Source organism: Plecotus auritus (genome assembly GCF_963455305.1).
Source record: "Plecotus auritus genome assembly, chromosome: 6".
NCBI classification, from domain to species: domain Eukaryota; kingdom Metazoa; phylum Chordata; class Mammalia; order Chiroptera; family Vespertilionidae; genus Plecotus; species Plecotus auritus.
This window is the reverse complement of record NC_137773.1, coordinates 94,033,573-94,053,127: the sequence shown is the minus strand read 5'-3', so window position 1 is coordinate 94,053,127 and position 19,555 is coordinate 94,033,573. Positions and strand designations below refer to the sequence as shown.

Sequence of the window (19,555 nt, the reverse complement as noted above, 5' to 3'; positions counted from 1 at the left end):
ATGTTATATCTTTGTCCATGGTTCCTAGCAAAGACCTCCCAAAGCCCTTGGACTATCAGAATGATAAGGGTGATAGGAGCATAGTATGTTCTAACTAGTGGCCCAGCCGAAACCGGTTTGGCTCAGTGGATAGAGCGTCAGCCTGCGGACTGAAAGGTCCCAGGTTCGATTCCGGTCAAGGGCACGTACCTTGGCTGTGGGCACATTCCCAGTGGGAGGTGTGCAGCAGGCAGCTGATCGATGTTTCTCTCTCATCAATGTTTCTAACTCTCTATCCCTCTCCCTTCCTCTCTGTAAAATATCAATAAAATATTTTTAAAAAAGTTATAACTAGTGGCCCAGTACACGAAATTCGTGCACCGCGGGGGGGGGGGGTCCCTCAGCCCGGCCTGCACCCTCTCCAATCTGGGACCCCAACCCCTGTGGGATCGGGCCTAAACTGGCAGTCGGACATCCCTCTCGCAATCTGGGACCACTGGCTCCTAACTGCTCACCTGCTTGCCTGCGTGATCGCCCCTAACCACTCTGCATGCTGGCCTGCTCGCCCCAACTGCACCCCTGCCGGCCTGCTCGCCCCCAAATGCCCCCCCTGCCAGCCTGCTCGCCCCCAACTGTCCCCCCCCCCCGCGCCGGTCTGATCACCCCCAACTGCGCTCCCCTCCTGGCCTGATCACCCCTAACCACCTCTGCCTTGGCCCCACCACCATGGCTTTGTCTGGAAGGATGTCCGGAAGGTCTCCCGGTCTAATTAGCAAATTACCCTTTTATTAGTACAGATGAGGTGACTGTTCACAGGCCTCTCAATCGCTTCAGGATGGGGGTTGCTCACCAGGAAGATCAAGCTTTGATTAGAGGCTTTGAACTTTCAACCTAGCCCTAACCTCTGGGGAGGGGAGAAGGCTATTGATTGAGTTATTCACCATTGGTCCGTGATTTGATCAGTCATGCCTACATAAAGAAGCCTAATTTGAATCCTAAACCTTGGGGTTCAGAGAGATCTGATTGGCAAACACATCAGTGTGCTGGGAGAGTGTCTTGCATGGATAGTGCATGGAAGCTCCTACTGTACCCACCCCCACTTGCCTGGAGCACCCTTTCCATTTGGCTGTTCCTGACTCCTGTGTTTTACAATAATGTGATAATAATAAGTAAAACACTTTTGTTAGTTCTGATAGTAGTTTTAGCAAATTAGCAAACATGAGGGAGTGTCCTTCGAATTTGTAGTTGGTTGTGGCCTGAGCCTCATTTGCAGCTGACATCTGACATGTGGCAGTTTGTGGGACTGAGCCCTTAAACTGTAGAGTCATGTTAACTCTGGTTAGTGGTAGAACTGACTTGTAGGCCATCCAGTTGATGTTGGGGAGATGGAGAAATGGTTTGGAAAACACACTACATACTTGCTGTCAGGAGGAAAAAAATCGCCTGTGGACCTCACAAGTGTTTCTGAGTCTGTGCCTCCAGCCTTAAGTTAAGTCAGGCAGAAAGGCTAGAGGGGACTTCAGCTGGCAACTTCCGTCCCCATGTCAGATTGGCTCTGGTAAAATCCCAGTCAGTTCAGCTCTGGTGAAACAGAATCTTTGAGGAAAGGCCTTGTTAAGAAGAGAAGAATATTGTGGGCACATTTCAGAGTGTCTATTTTCCTCTCTCTCCAATTTTGGAGACAGCGGTTTGCCCTGTGACCTCAATTCTTTGATAGCTCTAGAAAGAGTTGTTGATTTTAAGTTTGTTTGCTTTTTTCTGGTGAAGATGGGACTGTCACTTGAGCTCCTACAATGCAGACAAGAAACCAGAGGTCTCTGACTCCACGTTTTAATATTTGACTGCTGGTCTGTTGGAAAAACCAGTATTACTCCTGAGTAGAGAAAACCCATTTCTTTCCTCCACTTTTACTCAAAACACTTAAATTCTGACAGTTCTGGTCACCAAATATGTAAAGTTTTTTCCCTCACAACAAGCAATTATCTGTGATACCAGCTGGTATCCTGCAATTTTATCATAACACTGTCTCTCTGGAGATATTGTCATATCCTACAGGTTAAGGTCTCAGTCCCAGGAGACTGCCCCACCCACCCCACCCCCACTTCAGATGCCAGTCACAAGTAGGTCTGCAGGTTACTCACAACGTCTTTCTGACTTGGTTACAAATCAAAGGTTCCTATAAACCCGCTCGTTGGGTTTGATTAATTTTCTAGAACTCCGGGAAACACTTAAGTTTACCAGTTTATGAAAGGATACAGATGAATAGATAGGTGAAGAGACACTCTCAGCGAGCGCTGTAAGCTCCCTGTGAATTTGGGTGCATCACCTTCCCGGTACATGAATGTGCTCACCAACCCAGAAACTCTCCGAACCCCATACTATTGGGAATGTGCAATCTTCCTCACGTAGGCATGGTCAATTATTAACACCGTTTTCAACCCTTCTCCCCGCTCTGGAGGACAGAGGGGGGTAGCTGAAAATTCCATGCTCCAAATCATTGCTTGGTCTTCTGGTGATAGTCCCCCTCCAGGAGCCATCAGCAGCCCAACCAGAGTCTCCTCATTAGAACAAAAGATGATCTTCCTGCCAGGAATCAGGGTCAGAGATGAATATACAGGCAGACCTCATTTTGTTGCACTTATGTTGCATTTTTTACAAATTGAATACAAGACCCTCAAGCAGTAAAAAGATTCTAACTCACTCTATTGCAGTACTCACGTATTGTGGTAGTCTGGAACTAAACCTGCAATATCTTTGAGGTATATATTTTCTGTTATCTAACATCTGACAACTTGAAAGCCTTAGCCCTCCTTCTTCCCTCTTGTGTCCCATGTCTGTACAAGGTGATTAAAAAAAGCCTGGCTCCTCACTTCTTTGGTGCTGACAAGATATTCAGTCCATGAAAGCCCTCTCTGTGTGTCTGTGTGTGTGAACTCTCACCCTACCCCATACCTAACCTCAATTTAAAAAAACCCAGTCCAGCCCAGCTGGTGTGGTTCAGTGGTTGGGCATGGACCTGTGAGCCTGGAGGTCACGGTTCAATTCCCAGTCAGGGCACTGCCCAGGTTGCAGACTCAATCCCCAGTAGGGGGCATGCAGGAGGCAGCCAATCAATGATTCTCTCTCATGATTGATGTTTCACTCTCATTCTCTACCTCTATCTCTGAAATCCATAAAAAAATATATATATATATATATATATTTTAATCCAGTCCAGGCTTCTTTCCTTGCTCTCTCAAGCCATTTCCCACTTGCTTGAGAGGCCTGCCCAGCTCTCCCTAGAGACCTCAGTTACAGAAGTTATAAACCCTTTCATACGTTCCTGGTAGGTGTGTATTGGTCTCAACTATTTATCCAAACTTTGGGTGGGGTTGGGGGTCCACCTTTCAATGCAGGTTATAGGAAACGTAATATAGTGTATATACATATTGCAACACACTTGGCTTTTTTTTTCCTTTTGATAAATCCTCCAGATCTTTTCATAGCAATACCCTTTGTTTTTAAAAAGTACATATAGTGAATTTATGTAACCCATTCTTTCTAAATAGACACTTGGCTTGGTACCAATTTTTGCTGCCAAAACCGTGAATGAAAACTCAGATTGCAACTTTACAGGGCAAACAAACATATACAAATTATGTTCTTTTCCAATCTTAATTACTTCTTAATTTTACCATAAACTATATTCAGAAAAGATTGTACAAATTGAGTTATTGTAAGACTTAGTAATAACAGAACAAACACCCTTGGAATCATCAAGATTCATAAATGGCCTGTGGGCAGTGGTGAGGGTCTCCTGATGTTCCCATCCCTGACTCTCATTGCTGTCCTGCCCCCTAGATGACCACTGTCCTGATCTATTCTTCGTGCCTTTGTCCCCCTAGATGACCACTGTCCTGATCTATTCTTCGTGCCTTTGTCATATATTGTTTTTCACTAAGCAGTGTTCTTTCCGTTTTGCCTCCTTTTACCTTCCAAAGAATGAGTATTAATGGAGTTCCTTGAAAAGGTTTTCCCTTGGATACTTAGCCTCTGTGGACAAAAAGGGGACACATGCTAACCTGACAAGCTCAGGAAATGCCTGCATGGTGGCCTTGCAAACTCAGAGACCTAAAATAACAACAAAGGATAGTCTGAAATTAAAACTTTTTAACTAGCCTTAGCTGGTTTGGCTTAGTGGATAGAGCATTGGCCTGCAGACTGAAGGGTCCCGGGTTCTATTCTGGTCAAGGGCACATAGCCGGATTGTGAGTTTGATCCGCAGTGGGGGGTGTGCAGGAGGCAACCAATCAATGATTCTCTCATCATTGATGTTTCTATCTCTCTGTCTCTCTCCCTTCCTCTCTGAAATCAATAAAAATATTTTTTAATACTTTTTTAACTAAAAGCAGTTTATGGCAGGTAGTCATGTCCTAGGCTAGAATCTTCCCTAACAAAAGTCAGTCTTTACCTTAACTGAACTTGTCTAATGTCTTTTGCATCTAAGATAACATACCTTTGGAATGTCAGGGTAACTTCTCTTTTTCCGGACTCCTGTGGGTACCAGAGCAGAGACTACAAATCCTCTCATTGTTATTTTTGTCATATTAATTGTTTACTATTAACTATCCTGTGCCCACCTATGTAAAAGATGTATATGTCTGTCATTTTATCTTTTGTTCAATCCCAGAGGCCCCCCCCCACTATGTCTTTGCTTTCTACCACCTCCCTAATCAATCACAAATGAATTTCTTTTCTTTTTTAATATATATTTTTATTTATTTCAGAAAGGAAAGGTGAGATAGAAACTTCAGTGATGAGAATCATTGATCGGCTGCCTCCTGCACGCCCCCTACTGGGGATCCAGGGCAAACCCAGACATGCGCCCTGACTGGGAATCCCGTGGTGACCTCCTGGTTCATAGGTTGATGCTGGCATCTGGGGCTTGGGGCCTGGTCTAGGACTATGGGCTTCAAACTTCCCACCGGAGCCAAGTGCCCCCGAGACCACCGGATTCTTTAAAGTACCAGATAAGTGGGGGTTGGGAGGCGGAAGGGCGGACATCTCCTTGTGGAAATGGTCAACCATCAAAATGGAACCAGAGTCATCATTACTTATGAAGAGGTCATTTTTAAGTGTCTCTGTTTTTGAAGAAGGGTCGTGAGTGGCCTGACAGCCTTATGGTTAAAGGTCAGATTCAGACCCAGTGCTAAGACAAGGTCGGCTCAAAGACGTAACCTCCAATTTGCTGTCGCTCGGGCATGAGGGGGCGGGATCTCGCAAACTGTCCAATCAGGGGAGTCGCCGGTAATGTACGTGAGGGCGGCGCTCTGATGACGGCATGGACCGTGGTTTCGTCGCTTCTCTCGCCATCGCCGGCTTTTAAAGGCGTCAGGTAGCTTCTCCACACCCTCTGCCACTGAGACCCGCAGCTGCTGCGAGAGTCAGTGTGGACAACAGGGACCCCCCTGAAGTCGAAAAATGGTGAGTGTGTGGGCCGGCCGGCTGTGGGAAGTCAGGGAAGGGGGGTTGGTGGAACCACCGTGGCTGGACCCGGCCTCCCAGAGGACACTCCGGAGTTTGGGAATGTGAGGTTGCCAGTGGCGCGGCACGCAGCCTGGGGGCTCGGCGGCAATCAGACCCGCCGGTGTTTTCTCCGGTCACCGGTTGTGTCTCCCCGAGAATGTTCAGTGGTCACAGGGAGGACCATCAGGAGACAATCGTGACTCAGTCTTGGGGGTTCCTATGTGGGAAAAACTGTGGTCTCTGTGGTCCCCAGGCCGTTCTTTCCTCCCTAGTCCACGGCATCATTAACTGTTTGACCGCCATGGTGCATTTCACACTAGATAGTATTTTAATTGTGTCATTTCTCCACACAGCCATGGATATTTATCTTTTTACAAGAATTTTTTTTTTTTTTTTTTTTTTTTTTTTTTTTTTTGCCTATGGATGTTTTATGGAAGAGGAAAGTGGAATGACCACCTGGAATTGTGTTGTGTAAAAAGCCTTGTGTCTCTCCCCCAGGATCTTTCGTGGGCGCAGACATCCTATGGGTGTCCCTGTTTGGAAACTTCCCTGGGTGATCTGCCCTTTTCATCACAGTTCCAGGTCTCTGAGTTTGTGGTTTTATTCACTTTAATTTTCCTTTTTTTCAATAAATATAAATGTATTTAATCGATAGATCTTGAAAGACTATAAAATATTTCCAAGGAAAAGTTGAATTTCAGGAAAAAATTCCACTATTACATTCATTTGTTAAAATTTTTTTCCCTTTCTCTTTTTCCATGAGCAGGTATAGAAACATTATGAGATCTGTTATTTTGGTTGATTTCAAATGCAATCAGGGCTTAGACTCGCAACATCTAACAGTGTGTTTAATATGATCGTTTCCCAAACAGTTACTTGCCATGGAAATAATAATTAACTAACATTTATTATCTAAAGGAATAGATATTTGCAGAATTTCTTGTTGAACCAGAAAAATGCCTTACAATATTCTCCCATCCTTTACACACAAACACTGCATTTGAGTCATTTTGCTGGATTGGTCAAACACTTGGTTTGTGTATTTAAAATATCGGTGTCCGAAATAAATAAATAAATAAAATATCGGTGTCCAGAGCAACTGGGTGGGAAGCAGAAGCCTGAGGTTGGTGTCTCCAAGCTTAGGCCAGCTTGAGCCTGAAAGGGAAGTACTTGAAGGCCCAGTTTCTTCTTCCTGGGGAGCCTTCCCTCATAGGTGTCCTACCTGCTCACACCCACCAGGGAAGGAGCCTTTATGCTGAGAGAAGCTACAGCCCTGAAAGCTGGCGATAGGGAAGGAGGGGGAGAGGGCGGGAGGATATTCTTTCTAAGGTTGTAACTGTGATTTCCTTGGTCCTGTTTCTAGATACAGGCTTGAGGATTGCATCCACTGTGTAGGTGCACTCAGTAATTTGTGTACATTGATAAAGTCTGTGAAGGTCAGTTCTGTCTTGGTTTATGAATTTGGGAGTTTTTTTGAGGGGGTGAGACCTTAAATTGAATCTGACTAAGAGTTTCCTCACTTGTGAAAAGTAAAGCCTGGGAGAGGAAGCCTTTCCATTACCTCAGGAGAGGGGTGTGTAGAGCTCCCAGAGTCCCCCAACCTTCCATCATCAGGGACTGACCCACTTTAAGAGTTGTATTCCACCTGGCCAATGGATGCTCAGTGGTTGAGAGTCAGCCTTGAACCAGGAGGTCACTGTTCCATCGATTCCCAGTCAGGGCACACAGTCTCGGGTCACAGACTCTATCCCCAGTAGGAGGCATGCAGGAGGCGGCAGATGGATGATTCTCTCTCATCATTGATGTTTCTATCTCTCTTCACCTCTGAAATCAATAAAAATATTTTTTTCTTAAAAAGAGTTGTATCCCAATAGGGGTGTATGGACTGCAAGCTTCAGAATGTGGGTTTTCTTCTGAACTATGGGGAAGAAGGCAGTTTATCTTACCGGATTTGAAGATTTACATTTCTTTCTTTGGATACTCACAATATTGCATATTGAAGCTCTGTACTCTAGTTTTCCATAGCAGTCTGTAATATTATTTTCTGGATGAGTGTGTAAGATTTTTAGTTCTTGGGCTTTCAAAATGTAAGTTAATTGAGAGAGACATGGGAGTAAGGTAAGAAAATCTGGAACCAAACAAAATATGTTTCTTTTAGGCAAGAGATCCTCAAGATATGAGATGAGTGTATTTGAGCTCTTAGGTAGATTTTATATTTTAGGTCAGTTTTTGTATGTGCATGTCCCTGGAGAGCTTTAAATTTTAAATGCTGTAATATTGCTTAGGCAAAAGGGGAATGAAATCCTATTTTAATTAATAGAAGAAAAACAACTCAAAACTTAAATAAATCTTTGAAAATCCTGATACATCTAATGGATAGGCCCAAATAAAATTATGGTATGCTTTGCCCTGACCAGGCAGCTCAGTTGGTTAGAGCATTGTCCCACTAGCCAAGGTGGCAGATTCCATCCTAGTCAGGGCACATACAAGAATCAATCAACCAATGCATGCACAAATAAGTGGAACAACAAATCGATGTTTCTCTCTCTCTCTCTCCTCTCCTTTCCTCTCTCTAAAATAAATAAATAAAAATTGTTTAAAAGTATGTTTTCCCAGCCTATGTGGCTCAGTGGTTGAGAGTCAACCAATGAACCAGGAAGTCACGATTCGATTCCCAGTGTAGGACGTGCAGGAGGCAGCCGATCAATGATTCTCTCTCATCATTGACGTTTCTATCTCTCTCCCTTCCTCTCTGAAATAAATAAAAGTATTTTTTAAGTATAATATGGCCCTAGCCGGTGTGGTTCAGTGGATAGAGCATCGGTCCATGGACTGAAGGGTCCCAGGTTCGATTCCAGTCAAGGGCACATATCTCAGTTGCAGGTTCCCCGGCCCTGGTCAGGGTGCATGCAGGAGCCAACCAATCAATGTGTCTCTCTCACATCAATGTTTCTGTCTCTCCCTCTCCCACCCTTTCTAAAAATCAATAGAAAAATACCCTCGGATGAGGATTAACAACAACAAAAAGTATAATATCCTTTTATACCTGAAATAATACCCCAGTGTGATATGTAAGGAGAAGCTATAATGCCTCTGGTTAGTTCGGTTAGAAAAGATTTGAGATTTCTCATTTTTTTGTGGTTTAAACTTTCATAAATATTAGTGTTTAAAGGATTATATCTTAGAATGGTTTTCTATGTTGAAAAGAAAAACAATAAATTTTAAATTAAAATTTAAAAAGCAAAAGTTTAATTTAAAATAATGACTATTAAATAGGAAAAATATGATAGATAGATAGATAGATAGAGATATATACACACACACACATATACACACACACACACTAGAGGCCCAGTGCATGAAAATTCATGCACTAGAGGGGTAGTCCCTCAGCCTGGCCTGCCCCCTCTCACAGTCTGGGAGCCTTCACTCAGGGGCGGGAAGCAACCTGGCGATCAAGGGAAGGCGACACCCCATCACACCTCTGCTGCTGCCACGGCTGGCAGCGCAAGCCTCGGGCGGCCCTGGGCGGCTGGGCAGCCACCATCTGAGACTTGCCTGCGCCTCGGGCCGGTCCTGGGCAGCTGGGGGGCTGAGGGGACTGGGGGACTCCAGAGGCAGGTGCGTGGAGCGGCTGGACCTGCCTGGGAGCAGGCGTGGCCATGCTGTGCACCTGCCGCCCTGGCAGGGCTGAGGGGACTGGGCACCACCATCTTGTGGCTGTGTGCGCCACCATCTTTGAGGGCATGGCTGTCAATTAGCATATTCCCTCCTTATTGGCTGTGGGCACCGCCATCTTTGAGGGCGAGACAGTCAATTAGCATATTCCCTCCTTATTGACTGGGCACCACCATCTTTGAGGGTGGGGCATTCAATTAGCTTATTCCCTCCTTATTGGCTGTGGGCACTGCCATCTTTGCGAAAGCATGAGGGTTAATTAGCATATTCCCTCTTTATTAGATAGGATTACTTGCCAAAACCGGTTTGGCTCAGTGGATAGAGCGTCGGCCTGCAGACTGAAGGGTCCCGGGTTCGATTCCGGTCAAGGGCACGTACCTTGGTTGCGGGCACATCCCCAGTAGGAGGTGTGCAGGAGGCAGCTGATCGATGTTTCTCTCTCATCGATGTTTCTGACTCTCTATCCCTCTCCCTTCCTCTCTGTAAAATATCAGTAAAATATATTTTTTTAAAAAAATAGATAGGATTACTCAGAAAAATAATGCATGCAATGGCTAGCAAAAGTCTATGTAAGATAAGGTTTAAAGCAGGGGTGGGCAAACTTTTTGACTCGAGGGCCACAATGGGTTCTTAAACTGGACCGGAGGGCCGGAACAAAATCATGGATGGAGTGTTTGTGTGAAGTAATATAAATTCAAAGTAAAGGAGCGGAGGGGAGAGCAAGAGAACCCTCCGCTCTTTCGGCTCCGTGGGCCGGATAGAACAGCCGAACGGGCCGGATCGGGCCCGCGGGCCGTAGTTTACCCACGGCTGGTTTAAAGTCAACTCACTGCTCAAACATCCTGGTCCCCTCCAAGCTCTTGTTTCAACCATCCACAGTAACCAATGTTAAATTTCTTAAGCATCTTGTTAGTGTTTCTTTATAATGAGCAGTTGAACCCCACACTTTTTAATATTTGACTGCTCATGACTGATTCCCCCTCCCTTTGCCCTGCAGGCTCCCACCTGGACAAACTGATGAAAAGGTCTGAGTGGTCTTTCCTCTAGAGATGGCAGGAAATTCAGATCACACAAGCCCCTGCCCTTGGACAAGGATTCTTGCCCCAGCTCCACCCCCAACCGACTATAACAGTTGGTGCCACAAGCCACCTGGTGCATCTGTCTTCTCTTGCTCTGACCTGCTCTGCTGCCTGATGGCAGCCCTCGCTGTGTGCAGCTGGAGAGCTAGTGCTGTGAGCGGTGCTAACCCCTGTAGCATTGCTGAACCTACCAAGCTTTAAATTGATGTTCAGCCTACCAGAATTGACAGTTTGAAGAATTCCAAGCCCTGGTCAGTGTGCCCCAGTTGGTTGGGCGTCGTCCCAGGCACAGAAGGTGCTGGGTCTATTCCCAGTCAGGGCACATGCACATATTTCGGGCTCAATCCCAGGTAGGGGGCATCCAGGAGGCAGCGGATGGATGATGTTTCTCTCTCATCGGTATTTCTATCTCTCTAGCCCTCCCTTCCGCTCTCTCTAAAAATCAGTACTTTAAAAAAAAAAATCCAAGGCATTTGGAAACAGGAGTATGGGATCGGGGCCCTCCTTAACTTAATCCTGGGTCTTTGTTGGGATATATCTATTAGAGTGATTCTGTGACAGAGGCTGGGTTGGCCCCAATGTGTAGGGCACAGGTGGGAGAGGGGGTCTGTCCCCTGGGCAAGAGGTGGACCCATCAGCTGGTTGTTCCTAGAAGAGCAGTTTTTAAAGAGAGAAAAGAGGGGGAAAGGCAGCCAGTAAGTGGCAGACTGATCTACACTCCTAATTCCAGAGGGATCCCACTAAATTTAATAAGCAAATACCCCGATAAGGGAGTTATTGAATATAATATAGAATACAAAGAGGGATATTTCACCTTAACCATGAAAACTATGGTCTTACCTAATTTCTCCATGGTCATAGCACCCATTTTCTTAAAGTAAACCACAACCAGCAGGGAAGGTTTAAACCACTGAGTTACAAGTTAAATTGTAATTTAGTCTTTGGCACTTTCAAATTATAACGAAGTGGGACTCCACTGTCCTTAACACCAGTTAAAGTCATGCGGCCTAATGTAAACTAAACAGGACCTTGAAGGATTGAAAACCACTGTACACCGTTTTAGTGAAGAAGTGATTATCCCCTCTGCTTTACCTATGAACAGCTAAATTTGTCCTTTTTTTTTTTTTAAAGATAGCTTGAATTTAACTTAATAGAATAAATTCCTAAATGAGCTTAACATGCTTGAAGATCCTTCATTGACTGATGGAAGAGCAGTCTTTAATTGCATTGGTTATAATAACTGGATAGTTTATAACTTTCTATTAAAATCATAGTTTTATGATTTCACTATGGTTGGCAAAGGTGAATTTTTACTTGGCTTGTTCTTCAAGAAAGAATGATTCCTCACAGTGGATTACTGCAACCTTGAGGCTGTGGTCGAACCAAATAAGCCCTTATTTTCCATCCCCAACATTATAGAAATTACTGCCTCTATCCACTCAGCAACTGGTAAATATCCTGTCATCACAGATTTGACTGTTTGTTCTGCTCAGTACCTATGTCAGCAGCCTCTCAGCTGCAGTTGCCCTTCACCTCTGAAGGGACATGATACTCCTTTACCTGGTTACCCTCAGGGAACCTCAGCACCTTTGTCAGCACCCACAGTCTCCGCAGCAGGATCTGAACAGTTTTCACTTGCTCCAAGAGCACAGGTATGACACTACACCAATGACATCCTCTTCTGAGAGTGTTCAGGACATAAAAATAGTGACAAAAAGAGCTCATAAAAAGGCGAGAGGCCATTGCCATATAAAAGAGGTGAGTGCCTTGTTTAAATTCCCAAAAAGTATTCAGTAACCTGGACACAGTGAAGAAATCGCTATTATCTCTCTTAGCACCCATATTGTCTAGATTCTTTTGGTGCTCTGGAGGCAACATAGTCTTTGTTTACACATTTTACTTGAATCTATTTCTGTTATTACTTGCAAGCTGGCCCACCTTGAATAGGTACCCCTAAAAAGGGGGGGGGGCGCCTCTGGATTTGATCAAATTGCCATACAACAGGCACTCCCTTAGCGCCGTCAGACACTGTTTCCCAAAGGAGGCTTCAGCGACTTCCTGTCATGCCTCCTGGAGTTACCCATGATGGCTCCAAACTGTATGCCCTTAGAACTACAGTTGTCACTGCTTTTACAGAGCTATCCTAAAAATAACCCTGAAAATATCAGCTCTTGGGAAGCTACCCATTATGCCCTGGGACCTGTAAACATCACCTCAAGAACTCAATTCCACTGTAGAGACTCCTTCAGACAAGATATGGCTAAACCTATGCCCTTTGGCCCAGCTGGCATGCCTCGGTGGTTGAGCATCAACCTATGAACCAGGAGGTCACTGTTTGATTCCCAGTCAGGGCATAGTCCCCAGGTTGCAGGCTCCATCCCAGTGTGAGGTATGCAGAAGGCAGCTGATCAGTGATTCTCTCTTATCATTAGTATTTATATCTCTCCCTCTCTCTCTGAAATCAATAAGAAAATATTAAAAATAATAATAAACCTGTGCCCTTCGGCATATCCTACCAGCAGGAGGGGGTGGCCTCTCCTCAGTTCCTTGCCAGGTGCCATGGAGCTGAAGGATGTCACCCCTTTCTAAGACCTCCAGACTTACTGGGGAGCTTCTCAGGATTCCCTGAGTTAAAAGCAATGGGAGTTTACAGACTTCTGGGATGACATCACCTCATTCCTACATGATGGAGCTCAGGCAGACTTACTACTGTTATCCCTTAATTGGAACATCCTTTTAAAGGATGGGACTCAAGGGTCAACATGACTGACCAAACATCAGGCAATCATCTTAGCACTGACCAGCAACTGGCTTTGCTGGCCATGTTTACAGACTCTTGGATGATTGCCTACAACTTGCCCTTTTGTGGTATACAAATTCTATGATTTTCCTTGCTTGCCACAGTATAAATGAAGGTAATACCTGTCTCCACATTTACTAAGGCCATAACGTGAGATCTTCCCAAGACGCTCCTCCTCCAGGTGGGAGTTCTAGACATTAGGACTGGTAACAAAGGAACTCACTTCACTTCTCAGAATATAGGGTAGTAGGCTCTTGAAAAAGGCTTCAGTGGAAGTTTCTCTTCTCTTCCAAGTCTCAGGGTGCAGTCCTCATAGAACACCATAATGGCTTATTGAAATAACTTCAAATCAGTTGAATGAAAGATGGCTTCTTTCAGCCATCAGTCATCAGCAATCATTATTAATGTATGTATTGCCTTTTTTTTTTTCTTCTTCTTAATGGACTTGGCTTTTCTTTATAGCAGTTTTAGGTTTGCAGAAAACTTGATCAGAAAGTAGAGAGTTCCCACATAACCCCTCTGCATCCACATAGTTTACCTTATTTTTTATATCTTTCTAGAGGCCCGGTGCACAACATTTGTGCACTGCAGAGGGGTCCCTCAGCCCAGCCTGTGCCCTCTCACAGTCCGGGACCCCTCGGGGGATGTCCATTTGCCGGCAGTGAGCGGGCCTAAGCCAACAAGCTGACATTCCCCAAGGGGTCCTTAGCGCTGCCCTGGAGGCAGGAAAGGCTCCCGCCACTGCCGCTACACTCACCAGCCTTGAGCCTGGCTTCTGGCTGAGTGGTGTTCCCCCTGTGGAAGTGCACTGACCACCAGCGGGCAGCTCCTGCATTGAATGTCTGCCCCCTGGTGGTCAGTGTGCGTCATAGCAACCTGTCATTCCCCCGTTTGGTTGATATGCATATTAGGGTGTTATTATGTAGGATATTACTGTGGTACATTTGATATCAGTGCATTAAAGTCCACAGTTTATATTAGTGTTGAGTGTTGTACAGTCTCTGGGCTTTGGCTAATGTAAAATGATGTGTGTCCATCTTTTCTACATCATGTAGAAAACTTTCACTGCCCTAAAAGGCCCGTGCTCCACCTATTCATTCGTTTCTTCCTCCCACCCCCAAATCCCTGGCAACCAAAGATCTTTCACTGTCTCATAGTTTTGTCCTTTCCAGAAGTATGCTTGGAATCATACGTGGGTAGCCATGTCATATTGGCTGCTTTCACTTAGTAATATGGTTTCAAGGTTTTTCCATGTCTTTTTGGCTTGATACCTCATTTCCTTTTATCACTGAATATTTCATTGTATGGATGTTCCAGTGATTAATTTTTAAATATATTTTTATTGATTTCAGAGAGAGGAAGGGAGAAGGGAGAGAGAGAAACATCAATGATGAGAGAGAATCATCAATCGGCTGCCTACCACACGCCCCCCACCAGGGATCGAGTCTGCACCCGGGCATATGCCCTGACCGGTAATCGAACCATGATTCATGGGTGGACACTCAACCACGGAGCAACACCGGCTGGGCCAGTGATTATTTTTCCATTCACCTATTGGAAGATATCTTTGTTACCTGTAAGTCTTAGTTGTCGTGAATAAAGCTGTTATAAACATTCAGGATTTTTTATAAACGTAAGTTTTCAACTTATTTGGGGAAATAAGGAGTATGATTGCTTGCTTGTATGATAAGAATAGGTTTAGTTTGCCCTAGCTGGTTTGGCTTAGTGGATAGAGTGTCAGCCTGCGGACTGAAAGGTCCCGGGTTTTATTCCAGTCAAGGGCACATGCCTATGTTGCGGGCTCAATCCCAGTAGGGGGCGTGCAGGAGGCAGTGAATAACTAATTCTCTCTCATCATTGATGTTTCTCTCTCTTCCTCTCCCTTCCTCTCTGAAATAAACAAAAATATATTTTTTTAAAAAAGAATAGGTTTAGTTTAAGAAATTGCCTATCTTCAAAAGTAGGCATACTGTCTTCCATTCCCCCAGCAGTGTATGAAGGTTCCCGTTGCTCCACATCTTTGCCATTATTCAGTGTTTGCTCTCAATGTTTTGAATTTTAGTCATTGTAATAAGTGCCTAGTAATATCTCATTCTTCTTTTATTTGCAATTCCTAAAGATATATGATGTTGAGCATTTTTTCCTATGCTTATTTACCATTTGTGTGTCTTCTTTGGTGAAGTGGATGTTCAGATCTTTTGTCCATTTGTGTTGCTTATCTTCTTATTGTTGGATACCAATCCTTTATCAGATAAGTGTTTTGGAAAGATTTTTCTCCCAGTCTGTGGCTTGTGTTTTCAATCTCTTAACACTGTTTTCGCAGAGCAGGTTTTATTTTAATGAAGTCAAACTTATTTTTTTCTCTCATCAATCTTGCTTTTGGTGTTGTATCTAAAAAGTCATCACAAACCTTGGGTCACCTAGATTTTCTCCTATGTTACCTTCTAGGAGTTTAGTTTTGCACTTTATATAAGATCTATTATCTGTTTTGAGTTAGTTTTTGTGAAAAGTGTAAGATCTGTATCTAGATTGATTGATTAGATTGATTTTTGCACATGGATATCTAGTTTTCCTGGCACTCTGTGTTGAAAAGACTATGTTTTCTCCATTGACTTGTCTCCAATCCTTTGTTGAAGATCAGTTGATCAGCCCTGGCTGATGGCTCAGTTAGTTGGGGCGTTGTTCCATACACTAAAAGGTTGTGGATTCAGTTCCAGGTCAGGGCACATACCGAGGTTGCCGGTTCAATCCCTGGTTGGGGCGCGTACCAGAGGCAACTGATTGATGTTTCTTTCTATCTCTCTCTCCCTCTCTCCCTTCCTCTCCCCCTTCATCTCTCTCACTAAAATCACTAAGAACATATCCTCAGTTAAGAATATTTTTAAAAGATCAGTTGATTATATTTGTTTAGATCTACAGGAAAAAAATTGACTTGTGTGTATTAACCATTTAATTTTTCAGTCTTACTCTATTACTAGTTCAAGGGGTTTTCTTTGTTGTTGTTTTCTTTGAGATTTTCTCCATAAATAATCATGTCATATGTGACAAAGACAACTTTAATTTCTTCTCATTCTGTATACCTTTTATTTATTTTTCTTGTTTTACTGTATTAGCTTAGACTTTATAGTGTTGTCTAGTACTGATGTGAGGGGACATCATTGCCTTCTTGATCTTACCAGGAAAGCATCCAGTTTCTCACCATTAAGTAGGTTAAATGCAAGTTTCTTATAGAGGGTGTTTCTTAAGAGGGTGTTTCCTAGTTTGTTACCATAAATTTATTTGAATTTTGTCAAATGCTTTTTTTTTACATTTCCACAGCCCCTTCCTCATTCTTTTTTTTTTTTAATATCTTTTTTATTGATTTCAGAGAGAAAGGAAGAGAGAAACATCAATGATGAGAGAGAATCATTGATTGTCCACCTCCTGCATGCCCCCTACTAGGGATTGAGCCTGCAACCCAGGCATGTGCTCTTGACTGGAGTCGAACCTGGGACCCTTCAGTCCACAGGCCGACACTGTCCACTCAGCCAAACCAGCTAGGGCTCATTCTTGATATTAATAATTTGTCTTTTCTCCTTTTTTCTTGGCTTGTATAGTGTTGCTCAATTTTATTAATATTTTCAAAGAACCAACTTTTGGTTGTGTAGATTTTTTACGATTTCCCTGTAATTTCATTGATTTCTTTGGTTTTTATTCCTATTCTTGTGCTTACTTTAGATTTAATTTGCTCTTCTTTTTCTAGATTTGTAAGGTAGAGGCTTAGGTAATTGATTACAGATCTCTTTTTTCAATTGTATACCTTCAATACTATAAATTTCCCTCCAGGCACTGTTTTTTGGAAATTGTATTTTCATTTTCATTTAGTTCAAAGGTTTTCATTGCTTTTGAGACTTCTTCTTTGATCCATGAGTTATTTAGAAGTGTGTTGTTTAATCTCCCAAGTATTTGAGGGTTTCCCAATCTTTCTGTTAATGGTTTCTAGATTAATGCCTTTGTGGTCTGAGAGCATATTTTGTATTATTTCTTTTCTTTCAAATATGTTAAGGTGTGTTTTATGTTAGAATGTGTTCTATCTTTATGTATTTTCCATGTGAACTTGAGAAGAATGTATATTCTGCTGTTGCTTGACGATAAAGTATTCCACAGTTCTTAGTAAATCCAGTTGTTTGATGGACCTGATCAATTCAGCTGTGGCTTTTCTGATTTTCTTCTTGCTGGTCCTGGTAATTGCTTTTTTTTAATTTACCTCTTCTTAATTTTTTAAAATTTTGTTTTTATTGATTTCAGAGAGGAAGAGAGAAGGAGAGATAGAAACATCAATGATGGAGAGAATCACTGATTGGCTGCTTCCTAAACACCCCCGACTGGGGATAGAGCCCAAAACCCCAGCATGTGCTCTGGCCAGGTATCAAACCATGACCTCCTGGCTCATGGGTTGATGCTGGTGAATGCTGTGTCTCCTTAAAGACTTGACCACTTGATCATACTGTAAAGCCTCTCTTTTCCCTGTGCTTTGTCTAAAAATATAGACATGCCAACTTTCTCTTAATGTTAACATACATCTTTTTCCATTCCTCAATTTCAATCTGTCTTTATTGTTAACGTGACTTTAGTATTATAGACAACATATAATTGGAAGTTATTTCTTATTCACTATGACAGTATCTTTCAGTTGGTTTTTTTTTTATATAACATTGACTTTTAAAATGATTGTTGATATAGTTGGATTAACATCTACCATAATGTTTGGTGTTTTCTATTTGTTGTCCTTGTTCTTTGTTTCTTTTTTGCCTTTCACTTTTTTTTTTTCCTTCTCAGGCTTTGAGCATTTTACCTGATTTTATTTTTTCTTCTTTCTTGGCATATTTATACTTCTTTTTTAACTTTCTTATTAGTTGCCCTTAAATTTGCTGTATATAGTTACAGTTAACCCAAGTCCTCTTTCAAGCAATGCTAAACCATTTCACTGGTTGTATACATTTCTCATAACAGAGTATTCCCAATTCCTCTCTCTCTGCACCTTATAACATTGTTACTGTTCATTTCACTTATCCATAAGATATAATTACTGAATACTTCGTTGCTAGTATTATTTGAACAATATTATCTTAGAAATTGAGAATTTTTAAGGTAATGTTATTTTACTTTCATTTATTCCTTCTCAGATGCTCTCCCTTTCTTCATCATTTTCCTTCCTTTTTTTTATTCAGAGATGAAGGAGAGGGAGGGAGAGATGGAAACATCAATGATGAGAGACATTCATTAATCGGCTGCCTCCTAAACGCCCCACACTGGGGCTCGAGCCACAACCCGGGCATGTGCCCTAACTGGGAATTGAACCATGACCTCCTGGTTCATAGGTCAGTGCTCAACCACTGAGCCACGCAGGCTGGTCTCATTTTCCTTCCTTTTGAATAATTTCCTTTAATACGTTTTGCAAGGTAAAGCAGATGTACTGGTGAAAATTTTTCTCAATATTTGTCTCAGAAATTTCTCTCACTTTTGAAGGATAATTTCATTCAACACAGTTTTAGTTAGGTTGTTTGTTTTTCCATCAACACTTTAAATATTTCATTCCAGTCTCTTCTTGCTTGCATTATTTAAGACCCAAAAAAAAAGTCTGACTTAATTCTTACTGTTGTTTATTCATAGCTAAGGTGTGTTTTCCCCCCTAGCTTCTTTCAAGAGTAAGTCTTTTAGTGTGCTATGTGATTTTGGTGTTGTTGGAAGCTAGACATGATGTACTGTGAAGAAGGAATCTTGGTAAATAGGCCTTTAGTGTGAGGTTTTTATATTTATCTAGCAAGGATTTAACCTGTGTTTACTATTTGTATACTTGTAAGTATCAGGCTACATCTGGTGTCCTTTCTTTTCTCTCTCCTGTCATCTTTGGGATTCTCTAAAACAGTGGTTCTCAACCTTTCTAATGCCGCAACCCTTTAATACAGTTCCTCATGTTGTGGTGACCCCCAGCCATAAAATTATTTTCGTTGCTACTTCATAACTGTAATTTTGCTACTGTTATGAATCGTAATGTAAATATCTGTGTTTTCTGATGGTCTTAGGCTCTACAGCAGCAGTTTTCAACCTGTGGGTTGCGACCCACAGGTTGAGAACCGCTAGCAGGGTCGCCTAAGACCATCAGAAAACACAGATATTTACATTACGATTCATAACAGTAGCAAAATTACAGTTATGAAGTAGCAACCAAAATAATTTTATGGCTGGGGGTCACCACAACATGAGGAACTGTAATAAAGGGTCGCGGCATTAGAAAGGTTGAGAACCACTGCTCTAGAAGCTTCTTAAATAAGGTCTGAAATGTGGTTCTTTCTGTGAATTCCACTAAAGCTGAACCTAAACAATGGTCTCTGTATACCCACCAAGAAGTGGGGATTTCCTATTCTGTTCTTTAATTGAATGGGTAAATTATACCATCATAATTACTGTGGAAAGCATTTTCTCTATCCTCAGCATTTAGATGTCAGTGGGTTAATGATCTTTTTCAGAGACC

General features: G+C 42.8%; 1 protein-coding gene across 2 annotated transcripts in view; it reads left to right on the top strand.

Moving 5' to 3' along the window:
* LOC308249718 (uncharacterized protein) overlaps window positions 1-19,555 on the top strand; it is a 49,885-nt gene that overhangs the window by 18,435 nt on the left and 11,895 nt on the right. Inside the window, exon 1 of one of the 2 annotated variants that reach the window (XM_080671468.1) lies at window positions 5,273-5,442. The exons of the other annotated variant lie outside the window; for it this stretch is intronic. Coding sequence (XP_080527594.1) covers window positions 5,440-5,442 — 3 coding nt within the window. The 5' untranslated portion in view covers window positions 5,273-5,439. Of the gene's footprint in view, window positions 1-5,272; window positions 5,443-19,555 lie in introns of those variants that run through there. 2 annotated transcript variants of the gene reach the window in all.